Raw genomic sequence first — 19772 nt, 5'->3', positions numbered from 1 at the left:
GAAGCCATGGCCCTGCACTGGCCCCGGGGACAGAGAACACCAGCACCCACACCCTGCTACATGTAGAGTAATACTGCCATGAAAGAAAACTGCTACTGGTATTAAGTGGCAAATTATTGGTTTCATTTACTATAAGATAGTTGCAGTGTTTAAACAACTGATGCCTTTAAAAACAGATTTTTACAATGTCTGAAGATTTAAGCTAGTTCACTTCTCAGACTGTTTTTAGAATGATCTAGAAATCAGTCTACAAATAAATGTTCCATAAGGGAGATGGCTCAGGGCTTAAGAGGAGGGTAGTTGTCACCTTCAGCCCCCAATTAAAATCTCTCCAGCACATCAAATATCTACAACCTATCCTGAAAGATGATCCCTCACTCTCACAGATCTTGGGAGACAGACCTGTCCTCTCTTACAGACAGCCCCCCAACCTGAAGCAAATACTCACCAGCAACCACACACCACAGAACAAAAACACTAACACAGGAACCTATCCTTGCAACAAAGCCTGATGCCCATTCTGTCCACATATCTATTCAAGTGACACCATCATAGGACCTAATCACATCAACCACACCATCAGGGGCTCGTTCCTCTGCACTTCTACCAATGTGATGTGCCAGCAATGCCTCTCTGCCGTGTACATTGGCCAAACCAGTCTCTACGCAAAAGAATAAATGGACACAAATCGGATATCAGGAATCATAATGTTCAGAAACCAGTAGGAGAACACTTCAACCTCTCTGGCCACGCAGTAACAGATTTAAAGGTGGCAATTTTGCAACAGAAAAGCTTCAAAAACAGACTCCAACTAGAAACTTCTGAACTTGAATTAATATGCAAACGAGATACTGTCAACTTAATCTTAAATAGAGACTGGGAATGGCTGAGCCATTACACACATTGAATCTATTTCCCCATGTTTAGTATCCTCACACCTTGTCAAACTGTCTTAAATGGGCTACCACTACAAGAGGTTTTTTTTCCTCCTGCTGACAATAGCTCATCTTAATTAAACTCTTAGAGTGGGTAGGGCAACTCTCACCTTTTCAAGATCTCTGTATGTATCTATAGCTCCTCACTCTGTGTTCCATTCTATGCATCCGATGAAGTGGGCTGTAGCTCACAAAAGCTTATACTCAAATAAATTTGTTGGTACCTTAGAGACTACCAGTACTCCTGTTCTTTATACTAACAATGTAGTGACCCTTCAGGAAGAAAAGTACTACCTATAACTTTTGTAGGGAGCAGCTCATCTCTAGCTGAACATTACGCAAGTTTAAGGACTTAACTGTATAAAGGTGGGAGAGGGACACAACTTGAGTATTTAGCAATCTACTTAACTGGAGGCACAAACAGTCCCATTTAAAATCAACAGTACTCACATACTTAAGAACTTTGTTGGATCCTAGCCTGAGGGCTCACCCCTTGCAGGACTGAATTGAAAATCAAAGGAAAAAATGCTGAGTTAGATTAGAGACCTGGTTCCTGTGGTTGGGACCTGGAGTTACTTGAATAAAGATAGTGGAGGCACCTCAGATTTACACCACTGTAACAGATTAGAATCTGACCTACTGTATTTAACTGAAGCTGCAAGAATTTAGGGAACCAGAATGCTTAACTGGGAATTGGGACAAGACCCAAGGCTTAACATTCATCAAATTAAGAAAACAGTTACAGTCCTCAATGAGTGCAAGAGCTGCTTGTGGTGAGTCATGTTGCAGAAAGAGCTTTAGTGGGGTCCGTTAGTACCACAAGCTGTTACCCTGACCTGCTTCTGAAAAGCTCTTCAGGAAGGCCCTGATCCTGTACATTTACTCATGAATAGTCCCACTACAGTCAGTAAGGGTTGGCAGCTGTACATCTACCTCCTTTCAGATCTCTTAAATCCAAAAGACCAAATCTTACAAATTGCAAACTGAAGTTCACAGCTATATACTAGTTACCTTCACTACTTCATATTTATTACACCCAGTAGCTTAATTTAGGCCCTGTTCCTGCAATCAGGTAGTAGGCAATGTTTTACTAGGTATTTATAAAGCACAAAGCCTCTCCTTGACTGGGGCCTACTACTCATACAAATACAGTAGAGTGCCCTCTGAAGTTAGTGGGAATGACACGGATTTGAGGGACAACATTGGACCTTTCAAACAGGCATTTGAAGATCGCAGAATAATTGTTAGCTTGTTTTTGTGAAAAAATATTACCTCAGGCCTTTTCCAGCTCTATGGGCCTTGTACAATGCAGTTTCATTTTGACCTTTTTTAAAAAAGTTGTTCCCATAAGCTCTCTTTATTTGGCTGGGCCTATTGAGTAGTTTCAGCTGTTGGGAATCAAAGTGATTGCTTTGAGGCCCTGCAGCAACATCATTCCCAGCAGATGTGAGAGTGAGCATTGATGAGATTACTCAATTCTGCATGTCTCCACTAGCCTCAGCCTGATTTTGTATACAATATTTAGTTTAGTGCACTCCCCCCCACCCCAAAAACAAAAACAAAAAAAGTATGAAAATCCTTTAGTTTCCTTTTTGGAAAACTCAAACATGTAAGCTACATTTTATCAATTTCCAAAACAAATTCACTCCTAAGCTGAGGCAGAAAAAAGGTCATGAGTTTTAAGTCAGCATTCACTACTTAAGTACTGTATTAAGTACTTAAAAGAAAGTACTTCATTTATTGTAGGATTTGGACCACCGCATTTTAACTGGCTGTATCCAAATTGCCACACACAAAAAAGCAGCTAGCTGCATTTCTGTCATTGGTAAAAGTATTATGAATATTTATAGTAGCATGATAAAGGAACTATGAAAAACAAGTGCAGATTTTCAGATCTGTAGGCTTACAAGAATCCTACCTTACAATGTTTACTTCATTATCTAAATTCATTAATTTAACCTCCTGTTTTTGAAAGCCCAATTAATATGAAGTTATGGGATTCAAAGGCATGAAAGTCATGGGGGGTTACACAGAAATACGTAAAGAGATGTAAGTATGGTCCTATGTAGTTCACGGCCATGGAATATGCTGCAAAAAACTGTGCTCTAGATTCTGAGTTTTCATTTTAACAAGTATTTCTAGCCTCCTGGGTGCAAAGAAAGCCTTGAAAATATAAGTGAAGTGTAAACCGAGGTAACTAAGTCTCCACACAGCCTGAAACAATAGCTCTGAGGCATGAACTATTCATCTCCATGATTAATAGTAATCTCAAAAGATATTAAGCCTAAAACCAAAGTTATAATTTAGGCCCCAGTTCAGAAAAGCATCCCTAATTCAGGGCAATTAAACATTCTTTAGTGCTATCTTGAGTAGGAATGCTTTCCTGAATTGGGGGCTCAAAACCCAACATTAAGTATTTCTCTACTGCTCATTTCAACAGAAACATTAAACTAGATATGCTTACCTCAAAATACCTCACATGCTTCCTCACTTAAGACCCAGTTCCAACACTACCTCCTCACCCCTGACTGCTTCAGAAGTGCAGTTAGATACTGTCAATACAGAAGTCTGCTACAACCTAAAAACAAAGTATGGACAGCACAAAAGAAATTGAGTATCAAAATAATTTACAAAGCGTTACTCTATTGACTTGTAGACTTTCCTTTTTAATTCAACAAACCCCTCAATTTTTAAGTTCACCTGAGCTGCCACAGAATTTCCTGAGGACTGCAGAATCCAGGTCTAGTTTGCCACACAATCAAGTGCTAAAACAATCAAGATCAGTACATGGGTTTGAGGGAGTCAATTAAATTGATTTAACTGATTCTGAGTGGCTGGAAGAGAAGGGTGCATGAAGAACAGCAACTAATGAGAGAGTATAGGTATAGAAGTGCCTACTTTGGATTTACACTTCTGGTCCTTCAGTATGCATGCTATTCCAACATAAACCATTACAACCATTTTTGTTGAGGTTCTTTGAACTCTAATAGACTCACTTATCTTGCACACTACCTCTGAATTTGGCATATGAAACTCAGTTCTGTTCCCTACAGTGATTGTTAACTTGGCCATACTGCACAAATATTAAGGTGTAAATTCAGCAGTATACATAGAATATTAATTTAAAGGCATGAACCCATTGAAGCTATAGAGAGACGCCCATTGGCAGTAATTGGCATAGTGCAACAGTTATGCCTGTGGGAAATAGAAGTTTGAGATTTTAAATGGACAAATAAGGAAATCCAACCATAACATCATATGGCAGCTTACTCTGCAAAATCCAGTGCAAGAATCTTGTGCATAAGATTAGAACAGACATGGAAAGAGTTACTTAACCAAGTATTCAAGTATCCTTGTTTTCATTATGACCGGAATGTTTGGAAAACAACAGGCAGAGTTCCTAATGGAGGCTCTCTCAATACTCAGCATCAAATTTGTAATTTTCCAGTTGGGTAAGAAAAAGAAAGCCTTGAGATAAATCCCAGTTTTCTTGAAATACTGTTTAATAGTTTTTCCCTAACATAATGCGCACACAACAGTATGTTGTCAATTTAAAAAAATATTTAATGCTGCCAAAATCGTATAAAAATACAATAAAAATGGCAGTACAAAGTATTTTCTAGTTTATTTCTTTTACATCTTTCTACAATTAATACAGGCATTATAAAAAACACAGAAGACAGCAAGTTATTTTGTTTTGCAAAGTAGCATGCTGGTGGTGTTCTTCATCCCCTGGATGTAGTTTACGTTGTAAACAGATAATTATGAGGCCTTCTTGGTATTTATCAGACCTCACTTTTGTTCCCGGAGAGGGGTTCATATCTTGCCTTGCATGTCAATAGTTTGCAATTTATAGATGCAGAATATTCACAAGACTTGGAGGTTTAGATGTCAGTCAGTCTCGGCCTACGACATACAACGCAAAACAAAGTCACCGATTCAGTAAAGACAAAATCAATACAGACTAAGGGCTTGGAAGTCACTATAATTGTACGGCAAACCCCCAAACTGAGAATTTGTTCCCATTTTTCACATTCGTTTCTCAGACTATTTACTCCATTACTATCCATAGTAAAACTGTTTGAAATGCCAAATCTTTTTCAGAAGAGATAAGGCAAATGCAGGTTGGAGATTCCCCAATCCAGCAGGTCACTAAAGCCCATGCCTAACTTTAAGCATGTGAGTAGTTCCATTGACTGCAGTGGGACTCCGTGAGTATTTTGCTGGACCAGGGCCTAATAACTGCTTTTTGAAATCTGAATGCCAGTCCTGTTTTAGAAGTTACAGTTCAAAGCAAAGTGACATTCCAAGTCTAAATTCTCTTGTCCGAATGAGGGAATTCCAAAACAACATTTTTAATAAAGCAAATCCTATATGACCAGAAACAAATGAAAAGAACCAACATTCGTAAACCCACATTGATTTCTTCCAGAGCACAGTAATTTTTTCTTAAAGTTAATTGACAGCATGTTAAAAAGATTTTTCCACATATCAGGCCTTTTAATGCAAATAAAGACTCAGACAGATGAAATATTTTGAACACATTTATTTTTAGTACACAAAAGAGTGAGACTGAGCTGAAGCCAATTAAAAAACAGCTTTAAAAGGCAGGAAGACTATCACACAATTATAACTTTGCCAAATTCCACCCTGTAGTTTAAATCACCTGACCACAATGACAATTTTTCCCATGAGTTACCTCAATCAATTTACATAAGTTTCTTGTGCAGTCATCCAAAAATCTGACATTTAAAGTCTAATAAATGAAAAGGTACAATGTTGTTGGCCTCTATTATACTTCAAGCCTTTTTCATACCTACCTGCCTTTTTTAATTGTCCATTTGCACTATACTGTATATTTTGAAAATACTATATAAAAATAAAAATACATCAGTTAATGAAATGGAACATGTAATGTTCCAAAAGTTTAATTAAGTTAAATAAGTTTCATTTGCAAATTAAATTTCCCTAAAATGCACCTGTAATTTCTCCAAATCTTTACGTTAGACTGTATTTAATTATTGCTATTGGATAACTCCTGCTCAACAAGTAGTGGGGAAAATATTTAAAAGATCGAGGGGCACTCAACACAGTAAGTGGTGCCATTGCAAATAATAGATTTCCCCTGCCAGAAAAAAAAAATCGAATAGAAAACCAAAATTCCAATCCTTATAAAACTAGAATGTGCTACATATAACGGAGATTCAGGTGTTTGTTACTTGGTAAAAGGTGAATGAGATTTGTATGAAGCTAATCATCTGAATGTCAGCTTTAAAGTGATCCAATTAAAAAAAATAAGTTCTACTATGCTCCAATTATATGTAATTATTCTGGAAAACAAATACATGCAGGGGAAAAAGGATCACAGTCAAGATTCAAATCAGAAGCTCAACAGCATTTCAGAACTAGTGCGCCAATCAGGATATAATATCTCAGAAGTGAAGACTGTTGTCTCATGTTCTCTTTTGACTTAATTGCCATAAAAAACAGCAAAGTATGCATAGCCTAGATTTTGTAACAACCACCTTCCTGTAAAGTGCTATGAACTAAAGACAAAAGAGGAAATCCTAACCCCACTAAAAAGTCAGTGGGCATTTTGCCATTGATTTTAAATGGAACTAGGATTTTACACAAAGCTCCTTCCTGGAATGTGGTAAAAGGCTTAATTCTTTAAGCTTCTTTCCCAACCTTATACCGCAGCAGATCAGAATTTAAAATATTTTTGCCTGTCACTGGTGTGATCCTTAACAATTGTTACAGATGTTTTCACAGCCTGGTTGTTAATGATGCAGCCAAGCCAACCAAACACAGCTTACTCATGAATTACCAAATTCATTTACAAATGCTACTCTGTGGTCTGAAAAGGAGTGAACACAATGTGAGCATACATGAACGTTCCCAAGAGACCAAGAGTGTTCTTGGGGTCTGGGCAATGTAGAAGACAGAGTTTAGATGGAGTCAGGTATAAGAATTCAAATTAGGGTGTTCAAAGATGCATTTAGAGCTTATCATCAGAGGGAAGCAGAAAATGCCTGGAAAAATCCTGCTGCTGAGTCAGGAGATAAATGGAGACTTGCAATTTCAGAGAAAGGGATATCATCATTTCTTGGAGATTTTTTTTCTTAACTGTTTTCCTTTAAGCACTTTAGGATATGAAGATCTTATTTCACTTTTATAATAGTACTTCATGGCACAACATACATTTTCCCATAAATAAAACCCAGCTGTTTGTAAGACACTTTAGAAAAGAAAAGAAATATTGGAAGATTAGAAGATATATGATGGAAAGACTAATGCACTGCCTTTAGGCTGGGGGGTTGATTAGCGTTAGAACAGCTGAAGGTTAAAAAAAAATAGATATTTGTTGGGACAAGCCCTTCCTAAACACAAAATCTGCACTCTCCCCTCAATTGCTTACGGTCTTGAATTTAGCATTACTGAACTTTATTGTATTATCCTTAAAATACCTACTTACAACAAATAACCAAACTTACTGTATGTGCCAAAGCAATTACTAAATCTTGGCTCTGCCATGGTTCCGGTACAAGTTGCCATTTTGTTTTAATGGCAGTCTTACAGAAACACAGCTCTGAATACTGTAAGCCTATCACCTGAAGTCTCATTCTTCTACTAATACCAGGAGAATTACACATTTTACTCCTATTCACACTGTCTGGAGTTACTTTTTTGTATAAACAGTGAAAAATGTATGATCCATCTCAAACTGATCCAAAGGTAAATAAGTACTTCCTTCATCTACTATTCCTGATGAAGTGGCTAACTATTGTGTTTACTATGGTGAGAGGCAAATTAAAAAAGTACCTTAAATAGATCTGGCATCCTTAAGACTTTGTCACAGTTAATAAAATGTTATCAAATAGTTGACAATATTCATCTATATTCTGTAGCTAATGCTTTCCATTACTTTTTAAACAAGTTTTTCCACAAAGTTAAATCAGTTTTAAGTTGCATTCAATGTGCCATTATTGATGGGTGATAGATTTTTATTATTTACACAGAATACAACTAAAAAAAAATAATAAGATGAGACACAAAATATCATTTCACATTTAATGGAATGTCAGAACTTTAACAAAACTAGAGCTTCAGACAGTAGCTGAAGTCTTAATACAACTTCCATTAATCAGTTTAACAATTTGCCTCTAGGTCTAGGGCTAGCAAACAGCTTTATTTAAAAAAAAAAAGGGCATTTTAAAGCTTCTTTAAATAAGGACACCGCAAAAACAAAACAAAATAAATAAATAAAAGGAATGCAGCGTACAGAGTAGAAACTGAAAAGTGCTTCATCAGAACCCTAGCTGCTCATATCGAAAGTCTCAAAATCTTGAAACGTAGGGAATGGATGCACTGTGCACAAATGATCCTTTACATTTAGTTCCAAAATCAAATTTTTTTTTTTTGGTCAAATAAATTTGTACACACTAAGTTTTTAAAAGTACAGTTAGCTACAAAAAGTAAGATTAAATATGCAATTATAAAATATATTTATCCTGGGTCATAAGAATATAAAATGTTGATGCCTATGTCAATAGTACATTACACACATTTAAGGATAAGTTCTTTGCATTAATAATGTAAATGATAACACACTGTTTATTGCTTATGTCAGGCATGTAAATTAAACCCCAGACAGCCGCGATAGTTAAATTTTCATGGCTCAGGGTCTATCTATCTAGATTCAGTGGAATACCATTTTTAAAAGTATATAAATACAGTTACAAAGTTTGTACCTGTTTATTTAAAACAAACAAACGAACAACTTTATTCTGGGTAGCAATTTGCCGTTTGGTTTCAGAAGTACCTGCTGTGAAAGTCCTGAGATGCTGACTGATCAGTTTACATCACTTATCTAGTTTGTGTCTAAACTGCACCGATTTTAGGTGTTAAGGAGTTTGCTGCTGAAAGTCAAACTCCCTAGTGACTGACTTGCAGTAAGATTAGCTGCTACCGTAGACAGGCTCACAGTGCAAATAAGTTTTTACTTACAAGGAATGTTCTTGAAAATACAGTTTCCAGCAAGAATAAGCTCCAACTAAAATGACTGTACCAAACCCAATCTTAGTGAGAATAGGTTTCCAATATAACCACCTTTTTCTTTTTCTTTCAGTCTCACTTAGCTTCTGTTTCATCTGGTGCACCTTCTGGGCTGTGTGAGCCTTTCTATCCTCTCGCAGCCGTTTCCGAACAGTACTAAGAGAGAGAAAAAAAATAGGTTGTGGAATAGAAGTAATTCCTCAAGAGATTAGGATAAAACACCCACAACCCAACCCAACCCACAGAACAGTTAACCAATTTGTGCCATTTAGGATTAAAACAGTGAAGGAGGGAATGTTGACGAGAATGGTCTTTACTCTGTGCTACTCTAATTATCTGAACAGTTTCATTAAATACCCACGCTGTTTTAACATTATTAAGGTTGCCAAGTCAAACATCAGAAACTTAGGCAACACCAGAGTTGCAACCTTAATTCTGCCCCCTCTTGCCTGCGCATGATAATCTTAATTGCAAGATCCCATCCCCCCCCCCCCCCCCCAACAGAACTCTGGCTTCATTCAGTGACTGAGGTTTTTCTGTATTTTGTATGTATATGTATTTTTCTATATTAATACAGAATATATAGAATGTACAAAAAAACGTTCATTGAGGGTATCTTCACTGAAGAGGTAACTCAGGCTCGCTCTTCATTGTTGCCTGCAACCCTCTTATCCACACACACATAAAACCCTCTCATGAGTTTAGTGCAGTGGTTTCCAAACTGGGGTTTGTGAAATGTTACAGGGGGGTCTCGGGGAAAAAAATCCCTTATGGTGGACAGAGCTGTTCCTAGGGACCCCAGGCAGCACAGGGCCAGCAGCCTGGAGCCCCTGGACTTCCAAGAGCTAAGCAGATCAAAGCAAGCATATCTATCACACTGAGGAGATTTAAACTTCAAGACTCCCTATAAGAAATGGAAAGGGAGGTGGATATTTTTTGCTGTTTTTTAAATTAAATAGGCAGCTAGTGTTGTTTTTAAAATGATTATGAAGAACAAGTTTCAACTTTTTTGTAACGTGTGTTGTTTGCCTGGACTACTCAAGACCTGAATGCTTGTGTAGGAGGAACTCTGAGTTGGCTTCTTAAATACCTTCCTGCTGTTTCACATCTGATACTCCTTGATGAAACATAGGAGCCTTGTCTTAGAACAGGCTTATTCAAAGTGATACAAGCTACAAAAAGTGAGATCTTGGAAGAGTGTTGCTGTTTTCATAATGTAATAAAAATATTGTAATGATAAATAATTAATAAATAGTGCATCATAAAAACAAATTTCATATTCCCAAGATCACTGCTTTTTATACTCAGGTAAAGGAGAAAAATCCCTGGATATATTCATTTTTAGGAGGGGGTTCGCGAGACTTGACATTTTAGTGAAAGGTTCACAGGTTGTTAAAGTTTGGGAACCACTGGTTTAGTGGTACTTTCAGTCTGGGGTGGCTGGCACATCTGAGGCTGCAGGCTACAACCAGAGTGACGCTTTCCCTCAGACTGATAACCCACACACTTTCCAGTGAAGACACAGGCTAAATCACTTGATGCCGATAGTCCTCCAGTGTCTTCACAATTCCCCAAGTACCTAAAACAACAAACAAGTTCTCCCATAACTCACTGGGAAAGATCAGAGCAGCTCAGTTTATTGCAACAGAAAGAACCATGGGACATGATCCCACAGGTCCTAACAATACACAGTGCCGAGTGCAGAACCAGTGAGGACACAGTAACTCAAGTATGACTTTGTTCTGTGGCCTCTCACACCAGAAGTAAGCTAACCAGGATGCTCAGCCTCAGGTTTTGATCACTTGAGTTAACAAGGATACAGTGAAAACATACCCACACACTACTTGTACCTTCAACCCACAACAAACCTCCTACTGATAACAATGGGAAGTTGGTACAAAGATGGAGGATAAAATATGGCCCTTGTGTAGTCCAGTTTGCAGAGGTATTGTGCACCAACAGCTCCCACTGACTACTGTTGGGCCTATTGGTTGTACTACTTCTGAAACTCATACCATAAACGTTTATTTAGAGAAGTTAGCACTGCATTTACCACTGTGGTGAAAAACTGATGCCATGTACTTGTGGGACCACTACTATTTCTGCCCTTTGCAAGCCAAGCAGTCACCTGATTTGTGCATCTGACTGTGATGTGTGATGAAACCTCCAGGAATACATCTAACCAAAACTGGCAACCCTATGGCAAAACTGCTGTTTGTACTGGCATAGTAAAACCTCCTCCCATAAATGAAACAAGCTATCCTGATATAAATGCAATTTTGCTAGTATAGCTGTATCTACATTAGAAACTTCAGCCAGTACAGACACACTGGTTAGGGGATCACACATTTTCACACCCTTGGCCAACACTGCTATTCTAGCAGAAGTCTGTATCTTGTATATTGCTACAAGGGCAACAATGGCACGCCTGCAGTGCTACAACTATGCTGCTGTAGCACTTGTACCATAGACACTTAAGCCTAGGCTACACCTAAAACCTAAAACTCAGGTCAACCTAGCTACATCACCCACGGCTGTGAAAAATGTCACACCCTGTATGAAGTAGTTAGGTTAACCTAACCCCTTCTATCAACCTAGCTACTGCCTCTCAGGTCTACACTAAACCCTTACTACAGTGACAGAAGGATTTTTTCTCATTGCCATAGTAAATCTACTCCCCCCACCCCCACCTGAGGGGTGGTAGCTAGGTCAGCGGTGACCCAGCTGCACCTATAGCATGGGTTACGTTGACCTAACTACTTCACACAGTGTGTGAAATTTCTCACAGCCCAGAGCAATGTGACTACGTCGACCTAAATTTCAAGTCAAGACCAGGCCTTAGACAGCCTTTTTATCTGAAAGTTTGAAGCCTTAATGAACAGTAAGCTCCAAAGTTAGCAACTCAATGAGATGGAAGGAGTAGTTCAGTCCTTTCAACTGTTGTTCTAGAGTGTTTGAAGAATGACACTTTAAACCTTGTGCTGTAAGCCTTTCCATTCCCAGCCAGCTTGTTGTTTTCTCTTCTTTTCTTAAAGCCTACTTATTTAAAAGTACTGAACAGGGAATAACTAAAGTGTTATCAAAGACTGAATAAAACCATGTCTAACACAACCCTCCCGGTTTTGTTGGGAGTCTACCGGAATCGGGCTCTATCTCCCTGAGGCTACTGAAGTCAAACTGGGAGCTGCCAGAGGTAAGCACTGCCTGGCCGGAGCCTACACCCATCATTCTCTGCCTCAGCCCTGATCCCCCTCCCAGAGCCAGCACCCCAAACCCCTTTCCACACCCCAATCCCTTACCTCAGGCCTGATCCCCCTCCCAAACCCAAATTCCTTCCTAGAGTCTGCACCTCGCACTCCCTCCTCCACCCCAACCCCCTAGCCCAGCCTTAAGCCCCTTCCAGCACAAACTCCCTCCCACAGCGTGCACCCTGCACCCACTCCTGCACCCCAACCCTCTGCCCCAAGGTCAGCCCAGAGCCCCCTCACACTCTGAACCCCTTGGCCCCAGCCCAGAGCCCCCTCCCCCCACACACACCCCAACCCCTTATCCCAGCTTGGTGAAAGTGAGTGAGGGTGGGGGAGAGCAAGCCAGCCATGCAGAAAGGGGGATGAAGTGAGTCAGGCAACGCCTCAGAGGAGGGGCAGGACAGGGCAAGGGTGTTTGGGTTTGTGTGATTAGACAGTTGGCAACCCCACTCCAGGATAAGAGGACTTGTATTAAAAAAATAAAATAAAAACAAAAAACACAGCCCCAAGTAATTTTCCATGTTGCTTACCTTTCAATGCTTCCATCCATAGTATCTTGTACTTTAGTGGACAGTTCAGTATTTGTTTTCTCCCCCATTTGCTCCTGTTTTTCTACGCTCACACTATTCCCATTGTACTTCTCTGTATTTATTCTGGTTGGGTGTGGAGGAGACTGCTCAGAACGTGGTGCTTGATCCTCCTTAGAAAGTTCCTTCCACCGTTTCTAAGGGTGAGAACACATTTTTGAATAACATTTCTCAAGATTGTGAAAGTTGTATCTTTGAATAAAGAAGTCTTCCACAGAATGATCATATACATAAAAATGTAAATTAAAAAAATTACATAAAAATTAATTTCTAGATAACAAAGATGTAAGCCACACAGTGATACCCTTATTTACACTGAACAGAGAACAAGTACACCCATCAGTCTTGCTTCAGGTAACACGAAAACCAAGACTAATTTGAGGGAAATTCGGTTGCTAGAGAAGTATACAGCACAGAAATCTGTCCAGGATTAACAAAAATCTGCAAGTGAGAGTTACGGCTATAAACTCATGGCAATAAAAAAGGTAAAGCTCTTGAGCATGACAGAATACCTGCAGAGATCTATAAAAGTGGATCTGATTAAACAGATAACCATTGCCTTCTCTGTAATGCCCAAGAGCAAGAAACAATACTACAACAATTTAAAAAAAATGCTAAATCATTATTCAAGAAAAAAGTATTTAAAAAGTGACAGTGGTGTAACTAGGTATCTCTTTACCATTTGCAGGAGACAAAATATTGACAAGTGTTCTTCACAAGAGATAACAGCAGATGTGAAAAGTGTTTTTTGATTAAGACAGTTTCTGATATGAGCGTTGCTGCTCTACAACTCCATGTAAATCCAAAGCTTTTGTTATCAGCCACCTTGGTCATAAACCTGTGTAAAATCCAGAGAACTGGATAAAATGTCCAAGATGATCTGACAACTACAAGAAAGTACAGCTGTACACCTCCATATAAATACATAGTCCCTTTGGAATTTCCAATAGTTTTAACTATTTAACTAAACAAGGATACTTTTTTTTTTTTTAATTCCTTTAATGAACTAGTATGCCTTGCTCCTGGGACTACAGATTAGATTCCCTTCAGGAAAACAAAACCTTTTATTTGTGCGTATCAGATGCGTCAGATGTGGGAGTCTTTATTAGAAAACTACATATTGCAATCAGCATTCATAATCCTGCAGATTATGAAGTGATTAGAAAATTAACTGTGTATTGATAACATTGCTATGGATTGTTGCCTGATGAGCTCAAAAGTGGATACTAAATGACTCCCGGAAAGCTAAGATTCCATTTAAACAAGTGTTTCCCTAGCTACCTGTGTTTTATTTGCAGAGATAGAGCTCAAAATGCAAACAGTTTGCCAGGGAGTCTTGTCATTGCAAAGGATAATTTATCCACCAAGAGTGAAGTTATTATTCAGGCAAACTTTTACTAAATTGTGATACATAAGTGATGGTCACCAGTTAGAAACCTATATTAAAACAATTTCCCCCTCCTTCCCCCAAAAAAACCAAAAAAACAGCTGAGAACACTGTGGATGTCAAAAATAGAGTTTATTGGATTCGATGGTGGAAATGCTTCCCTGCTCCACTGCCCCACTCCCTGAAAAGGTCAGCTGCTAGCCCCACTTCTAAAACCTCAAAAAAGTGCTCACATCCTGTGGACCCAAAGTGAGATGCAGGTGGTGGGCTGGCACAGTGCTTAAATATTTAAATAAAATACAGTTACAGGTGATTATGGTCTTATATAAACATTGCAAGACAGGGACAAGGAAGGTGCCAGCAGATTAAAGGTGGAAAGCATTTTATTAAGTAAAGATCACCAACCCACATATCATGCATCTTCAGCAGGGTTTGAAACCTGAACCTTCAGCACTGCAGCACACAGACTGCTATCACTTTAGCTACAGGACTAACTACATTAGCAGGTAGCAGCTAGCACCATGTGCTGAATCCAGGAGACGGTCATGGGGAGTATGGCACCCAGGCTCTTCAACCTACCTCCCCAAAAGGCCCTGGCCCGCAGGGGAGTGGAGAGGAGATGGGATGCTGAGGCCATGTACCAACTCTTCCCACCCTTCCTCACTACCCTGGCAGCTTCCAGTACACTTTGTAAATACCCATGTGCTGTGTTGGCATCAGCAATCTCTTTACAATATTCATGCCAGTTTCCTTGAGGGTCACAAGCAAGAGAAGGGAAATAGGAATTGAACAGTTCATATTTCAGCCAAACTTAAATGGAATTTCATGGGACGAAGAAAAAGCACTTCTCTAGCCAAAGGGTTTTCTCCCTAGTGAATTTCAAAGGCCTGCTGTAAACAGAAACATTAGAGCTTTCCAGAAAAAGAGTCAGGCAACTACACAGAGAGATTGAGTATAGGGGAAGCCAGTCTCATTTACTGGAAGAATGCTTACACAGTACGCTGTGTAATTACATCTACGTCGGCAGCCCCTTGAGACTTCATGATTACAAGTTTTGAGCATAAAACCTCAAAAACTGGAGACATTAACACAAGAGAAGTGGAGTTTGTCTTAACCTTCACTATGATTATGTCTACACCACCACTTATGTCGGTATAACATATACTGCTCAGGGGTTTGCCACCCCGTGAGCAACATAAGTTACGTCAACCTAAAGGTCGACATGGACAGTGCTATGTCAGCAGGAGAGCTTCTCACGCCGACATCGCTACCACCGCCCGCTGGGGGTGGATTAATGAAGTCGATGAGAGAGCTCTCTCCTGTCATCTTAGAGCAGCTACACGGCAGAACTTTGTAAGCTCTCTTGCGTAGCCATAGCCCACGTTATTTCTCGCTGGTCCCAGAAAGGCAGTCTACACTACAATGTTCAAGGTTTTTTATGTACTGTTCCAAATAATCCCTAACCTGATTAGAGAAAAGTTCTCTAATCCTTTCCATTTTACATTTTCAGTTTAACATATGCATTTGACAGCACTTTGTAAATAACCAGTTTCACTGTTGATGCAACATGCCCTATCCCAGCAACATCGAAGCTGAAACTGAAACTAAATGGACAGGCAGCAAGCAGGCGCATACATACAGAGAAAAGAACTAGGAACAAAAACAGCCTGAGCACACATTCAGTGCTGTTACTCTTAAGCCTACCCAGAGATCCTTCTAAACAAATGAGAGCAGAAAAATCCATCCATCTTTTTTCAGTAGACACCAAAAATCCAAACACATTTAAAGGGCATTTTAAATAAAGTTTCTGGATGTCAATTAAAACAATTCAAGTTGACATTTCAGTCCAATTTTTAAAAAAATCTTGAACAGAAGAAGAAAAATCAAAATTTACCATTTGATAAGTTACACATGAAACCAAAGTATATTTGTACAAGACAAAATCAATGTCCATATTTCTATTCTATTGTGCAAGTAACTTAAATCCATCACATACAATAAATCAAGTAACAATTTTCTCCTGTGCTATAGTTAAGCTAAACAAAAACATTTTTAAATAAAATTGTGAAGAGCAGCAAGGAAAATTCAAATTAAAGCTGACATCTTTGTTTACCCAAAAGTTCATGAAGTTCTTAAATGCAATGGGATCAATTATGTACCAGCATATTTTGCAATCACATTGAGACATATGAAGGATGTGATATCACATCCTTAACATTTCATTTTTCCTTTTTGAACATTTCATTCATTCCAAGACTGACAGAAAAAAATTCAATACTTGTTAAGAACAGTACACTTTTGAAAAGTCTTACTTCCATTTTTCCTAAGATATGGGAGCTAAGTTGTATACAACTGATAACCAAGAATAATTTAAAAAAATACTAATATCCAATAGTTATTCTAAATTTTGAAAGCTATGGACTAACAGAATAAAATCTTGAGATTAAAAAAAAAATTACCCCAAAATATTCTCCAAAAGTTACATAAAGCTTACGCCAAAATTCACACATCATTTCAAAAGAAGATGGTAAAAAGTATGTATTGCTGCAAAAATTTATTCTGAGAAACTGATACAGTAGTCCATACATTTCTCAGGGCCTCAGGAAATGCACATGCTAAAAAGAGGGAATTTATATGTCAGTTAAAAAAAAGTCTCTCAGACTATTCAGTAATTTGACTGTGACATTACTGAAATGTGAGGTATGGCCTTTGGTATGCAAAGCAGCAAGATGTTCAGGAAGTGAACTCCAAGTTCTGCCAAAAGCAGCCTGCAGTAAATGACTGCTACTCCTAAGTGTCTCTCTTGGCTAAAATCATTAATGGTGTAAACAGTTAAGTATAGTCATAACGCTGGTCATAAGGCTGTGTCAGAATACAACCACCTAGTTCTTACATAGTGTAAGTGTGAACCTTGCACCTATTTGGTGTTTAGTGGTTGTGTAAAATTATTTATTTACATACAAACACAGAATGCGTGTAGGATGGAAACATTTGACAAGACAGCTAGCTGGAGCATAGCTGTAATAAACATGCTGTAAGTTATCTACACCTCCATCCACAACTTTTCCATTAAATACCCAATCAGTGAAAGCTACATTGAATTTGGCATCCTATTTCTGAAAGCGGAGTAGGTTTGTCAAGTTTACACTTGTCTACAGTACATTGTTTTTCTTTCCCCTCTTGCTGAAAAAACAACATGATCTACCATACAAAAAGAGTTCTGTGTCTCCTTGACAAGACATCCTTTAGTGGCTGAAGCTATTGTAAGTGTTATTATCGGAAGGTACATTGAAAACAAAGTTTAGAACTAGTGATTTATAAAATTGAACCTTATGAACTGCATTAAATAAACCCAATTAATCTCATCTATCTGGTTATACTGACTATAGCTGGTTAATGAAATAACAGTAAGAAAAATATTACCTGATAGCAAACTTTAATCTTCAGCAGCAGAATATTTTATTAACAGACAAAGTACAGGTAATTCAGGGAGAAAAGATCCTTGTTCAATTTCACTTGAAAACACCACCTTTCTTTTGTTTTTTTAAAAAAGCTGAAGATACTGATTTAACCTTCCTTATATTAGTACAGAGTATGCCTGCCATATATCACAGAGCAGGGTACTAAAATATAGGATTACAAATTTAGCTGAGACGCAAAGCTGTTTAGGTATCTTCAAGACACCCTTTGATGTTTAATTAAGAGACAAGTTTATCTGCTTAACCAATGCAGAAATGACATGTTTTAAAATAGCTAAGAGAACATAAAATTGAATCACCCATTGATATAAACATTGCAAATTTGGATTTTTACGGTAGATTCAGTTTATTCTAAACATTTACCTGTATAGTTGAATCCCCCATGATAAATTTTGCTCCTTCTATTACAGCCATATATGAGAATCTTAACTGGTCAGGCGTCTGAATAAGTCCCATGCGATATTTTCTCATATCCAGTAATACTTGCTTAATGTCCACAGAAGAAGGGTCTTTTTTTTCCATCTGTAAAAGTACCAAAAAGGAAATTTTTTAGTATATATTTGAGTCATACAATTTCTACTGAGTATATACATTCACCTTTCTACCACATTTCTGTTATAACTGTATGAGAAATTAACATCTGAAACTGATTTCTAAGTTTATTTCTCAAGAGATAAATCACTTAAAATACTTATGTAAACAGCAGCAAAGAGTCCTGTGGCACCTTATAGACTAACAGACGTTTTGGAGCATGAGCTTTCGTGGGTGAATACCCACTTCGTCGGATGCATGTAGTGGAAATTTCCAGGGGCAGGTGTGTGTATATTATATATATAGATATAGATATGCAAGCAAGAAGCAGGCTAGAGATAACGAGGTTAGTTCAATCAGGGAGGATGAGGCCCTGTTCTAGCAGTTGAGGTGTGAAAACCAAGGGAGGAGAAACTGGTTTTGTAGTTGGCAAGCCATTCATAGTCTTTGTTTAATCCTGAGCTGATGGTGTCAAATTTGCATATGAACTGAAGCTCAGCAGTTTCTCTTTGAAGTCTGGTCCTGAAGTTTTTTTGCTGCAGGATGGCTAGCTGAAGATCTGCTATTGTGTGGCCAGAGAGGCTGAAGTGTTCTCCTACAGCTTTTTGTATATTGCCATTCCTAATATCTGAGTTGATTGAACTAACCTCATTATCTCTAGCCTGCTTCTTGCTTGTGTGTGTGTGTGTGCGCGCGCGCATGCACGCACGCACCCACCCACCCCCTACCTGCCAATGGAAATTTCCACTACATGCATCCGACGAAGTGGGTATTCACCCACGAAAGCTCATGCTCCAAAACGTCTGCTAGTCTATAAGGTGCCACAGGACTCTCTGCTGCTTTTACAGATCCAGACTAACACGGCTACCCCTCTGATACTTTTATATAACACAAAAAGATAAGTTAAAATACAACTGGAGGTTGTGATTTCAACTAAACGCCAATATGCTAGAAATAATTAAAGCCCTGAGTCTTAATACACTTCCATGTGCCTAACTTTACTCATGAATGTGTTTAAGTTGCAGGATTGGGGCATAGTAGTTCAGAGTGCAATAATTTGGTACTTAGTTGAAAAGATACAGACAGTCAATAGGATGATGGGCTAATGTGGGCAGAAGAATGAGTGGAAATTTGCAAATTTGGGGCATAAAACAGACCGGCTAATACCATTATAAACATACTTTGAAAAACAGTGCAGTATGTATTACTTGCTATATGTCCAGTAATTGAACTAATGATTATGTCCTATTAAAAGTAATTTTCCCAAAAAAGAATCAGGAACACTAATCTGATAGACAATGTTTTGCAATAGCTATAGTGGCATAAACACTTAAAAAAAATAAAAAATTAAATTAAATCTGAAGTTACAGGAATACTAGAAGAACCAAAAAACTCAACAAGCTTCATTCTGTTGCACCATTTTTCTATCTATACTGCTGTTTCCTTCAAGTTTTGTAAAATTAGAAAGCAAATTCCACTTCTAGACAGACTTTGATCAAACAAGTTTCAGGTAACAGTGAAGAGCTAACGGCAAAGTTACAAATCTCTGA

The 19772-nt window shown here is 38.3% G+C and overlaps 1 protein-coding gene across 2 annotated transcripts in view; it reads right to left on the bottom strand.

Moving 5' to 3' along the window:
• Nucleotides 1-4481: 4481 nt before the first annotated feature.
• Nucleotides 4482-19772, bottom strand: part of PTPN2 (protein tyrosine phosphatase non-receptor type 2) — a 58324-nt gene continuing 43033 nt past the window's right edge. The window contains exons 7-10 of one of the 2 annotated variants that reach the window (XM_039523232.1): nucleotides 18055-18213; nucleotides 12769-12962; nucleotides 9045-9146; nucleotides 4482-4841 (exon numbers count right to left, since the gene is read on the bottom strand). In XM_039523232.1, coding sequence (XP_039379166.1) covers nucleotides 4820-4841; nucleotides 9045-9146; nucleotides 12769-12962; nucleotides 18055-18213 — 477 coding nt within the window. In that variant the 3' untranslated portion in view covers nucleotides 4482-4819. Of the gene's footprint in view, nucleotides 4842-5466; nucleotides 9147-12768; nucleotides 12963-18054; nucleotides 18214-19772 lie in introns of those variants that run through there. The other variant, XM_039523231.1, reaches the window with a different exon arrangement.

This window comes from Mauremys reevesii, linkage group 2 (assembly GCF_016161935.1).
Source record: "Mauremys reevesii isolate NIE-2019 linkage group 2, ASM1616193v1, whole genome shotgun sequence".
Taxonomy (NCBI): Eukaryota; Metazoa; Chordata; order Testudines; family Geoemydidae; genus Mauremys; species Mauremys reevesii.
This window is presented reverse-complemented; position numbering and strand designations above follow the sequence as displayed.